Source organism: Sinocyclocheilus grahami, unplaced genomic scaffold (genome assembly GCF_001515645.1).
Source record: "Sinocyclocheilus grahami isolate Dianchi unplaced genomic scaffold, SAMN03320097.WGS_v1.1 scaffold82.1, whole genome shotgun sequence".
Taxonomy (NCBI): domain Eukaryota; kingdom Metazoa; phylum Chordata; class Actinopteri; order Cypriniformes; family Cyprinidae; genus Sinocyclocheilus; species Sinocyclocheilus grahami.
Window position 1 is genome coordinate 1,388,136 of NW_015505261.1, and position 3,034 is coordinate 1,391,169.

At 33.8% G+C, this 3,034-nt stretch overlaps 1 protein-coding gene across 1 annotated transcript; it reads right to left on the minus strand.

Annotated features, from left to right (window-relative positions):
• Positions 1–616: 616 nt before the first annotated feature.
• Positions 617–2,417, minus strand: LOC107586498 (homeobox protein prophet of Pit-1-like). The gene is made up of 3 exons (XM_016273891.1): positions 2,348–2,417; positions 1,024–1,250; positions 617–622 (listed from the first exon to the last, which is right to left on the minus strand). The coding sequence occupies exons 1-3, from the start codon at positions 2,415–2,417 to the stop codon at positions 617–619; spliced, it is 303 nt and encodes a 100-aa protein (XP_016129377.1).
• Positions 2,418–3,034: the final 617 nt, after the last annotated feature.

The following is a 3,034-nucleotide window of genomic DNA, read 5'->3' on the forward strand; positions in this document are numbered from 1 at the left end:
AAAAAAAAAACTAAACTGAAAAGGACCAAAATGTCCAAAAGGTCACACAAGGGTTAAGAACTTTCAATTTTTTTTCTTAAGACTGTGTTAAAGACAAAACTTTATTAAACAGAATCATTTGAATTCCTAAAAAAAAATTAGAAAATGAAAAAAACTAACAAACAAAATAAACAAATAGGCCTAAAAATAAATAATCTCTTAAAAGTTAGGATAACCTCTAACTCATCTTAAATCAATGAGTCAAATAAAAAAAAACTGTTTTATGAATTTATTGGGTTGTTTAAATTATTAAGCATTACCAGACTATGGCTACACATATATATTACTACTACTCTGTAAAAGAGGATTGCTTGAAATTGCAAATAAAATAAACAAAACAAAGATTTTTGGAAGTTCAGTCCGTCTACTTCAAAATTTGTTAATTCAAAAAATGATAATATTTTTGAATTTGAATAAAATAATCTTTGTAATTATTTGTAAAAAAAAAAATAATAATAATTACTAGCAATTTCTGAGTTAATTAATTTTTTTGGGCATTAAGAAATTATTTTTCTCGGCCCCCCCAATCATCAATACTGTAAACAAGTGGTTGGTTATTATTATGAGTGACTTTTTCCTAAATCTGAAATTCAGTAACAAAAAAAATAAAAATCAAATAGAGATCTCGTTTTTAATTGTATTATTAATTGTGTAATTGCAAGGCCTCAAAGAAAAAAAGATCTTAAGAAAAATACGAATTTTTAATTAAAAAGTTTGAACTTTTTAGAATTTTCAGGAATTCAACTTAGCTACATTCTTACGATTTTCTCAAGAAATGTCTGTCTTGAGAAGTTTTTTGTGCATCTGTCCACACAAGCAGCAAGCATTATGAAGTCTCTGCTGGGTTTCTATCCACACGTTTTGTTGTGTCACTGTAAATCGCTATCAGTGTGAACAGCCGTCTCAACACCCCAGGTTAGTGTAACTTAAACCTGGAAACATTCTCAACAGGTTAATTAGCATGTTAGCGATCAGCTGAGTTACCTGTATGCGAGCCTCGTTGAGTTTGGTGGCTCTGGCGAGCTCCTCTCTGTAGTAGATATCAGGATAGTGGTTCTGTCTGAAAGCTAGCTCCAGCTGTTCCAGCTGCTCGTTGCTGAAGGTAGTGCGGTGTCTCCTGCGGGATGGCGAGGGGTACGGTCTCACTCGTCCTCCGCCACCCCGGATGCTCTCAGATGTCCCAGAATCTTTTCTTGGGTGATTTTGAACATCTGCATCCAATAGGGTGAAATTCAAAGAGCCACATTCATTATGAGAAGAACAGAAAGAGTCTTGACTCAGCCAGGTCTCTCTCTAGTTACAAGCAATTTCCTATTGCCAGTGAGAGTTTCATCAAGCACTGACGCCTCTGAGATGTTGGATTTGTAGGTACACATCTCTCAAATGATGCTCACTGAAGACGGAGGATTTAAGAGCCTTAGTGCTTCCAAACAAACGTCCAGGAACTCAAAAGACAGCAGGCTTTGCCACCTAAACTCAATATCGTGAGAGAGAGGCATGCCAGGGCCCTGAGGATTACGCTCAGCTTAGGCAAACAATGGCCAAAAAAGTGACTAATTTGTCAAATTGGGGGCCTCTTGGTTTCCAGGGCCTATTCACAACATTAGGGTAAAGAGTGAAAGTGCATCAAACTTACCTTAAAAATGGATTTTTGAATGTCATACTGTGCAGTGTTATTTTTGTATCACTTATATAGTACTATAGTATATACTATAATATACTTGTTTTTTTTATTCGTTTGTATTACTTAAAATAATAACTTAAACTCATTTCAGCTGCTTTTCTTATTTTTATTGTTATATACATTAAAAAATTGTTCAAGTAATAATTTTTATTAAATTTTTTTGTTAACGATAATAACCCTGACTCTACCTAATGGATTATAAAAAAAAACACACCTCGAAAAGAGTAATTGAAACATGGTATTTCAAGTCAGATAGACCACAGAAAAGATTTTCAATACAGCTTATTTTTAATTTTCAGCATTACAATATTTTGACAATTTTATATTTGAAATAAACTAAATAAATAAAATAAACACCTAAAGACTAAACAAAAAGTGCTGACTGATATAAGCATATTATGTATTAAAACCACAGTCACAACTTTCTCGAACACTTGCTGTTCTAGTTTCTCTTTAACATTTTTATATCAGCTTTAGATTTTTTGTGCTACTCTAGTTTACTCTTGAAAGTTGCCATTGGAGAATGACAAAATTCTTGTAATTTGTAAGTTGCTTTGGATGAAGGCATCTGCTAAATTACTAAATTGTAAATATTTGTCATCGAAATTTCAAAGGAGTTCTTACCTGCACTTGAGCTAACGGTGACCTCAGAGTAATTTTCAGAGAACTGTTGCTGAGATTTGTCTGTGTCCATTTCAAACTCTCTCTGGTTTGACCCCCGTCCTAACCGAACTCTGCTTTTTCACCGCTATCAGGTGTGACATCAGAGCAGTCACACCTCTCACCCTGTGCTGAAGCCCACAGTGACATGTACCTGTCAGTGTGAGTTGTAAAATAAAACTGTAATGAATTTAGCTTGCTGACATAAGCATAAGTAAAAATGTTCCTAATAAATCTGAGTCTCAGTGGTGCAGTGACAACTGAATAATAATATTGGAATTTTGGAATATTGTAATTGACAATTTCCACCACCAGAGGGAGAGTAAACATAAATAGACACAAGAGGCTACAGTCTCTGGATCCACTTGAGCACAAAGCAATACAGCCAAAGTAATGTTTCAGTTTAAACAATACATGTTAAGTAATATTTGGGATCTGGGAATATAGCATATCTTTATGTTTTGAACATGTGTTATGTTATCACCTCATATATTTGAGACCAATTAAAAGTGATTAAAATAGTCCACCAGTTTATTCCACTTGCTGCATATTATGGTAAAAGGATTAGAAAAAATAAATACATACTAAAAATACTCACCCTGGAGAAATTTAGCATTACATCACTGGCTCACTAATGGATCCTCTGCAGTG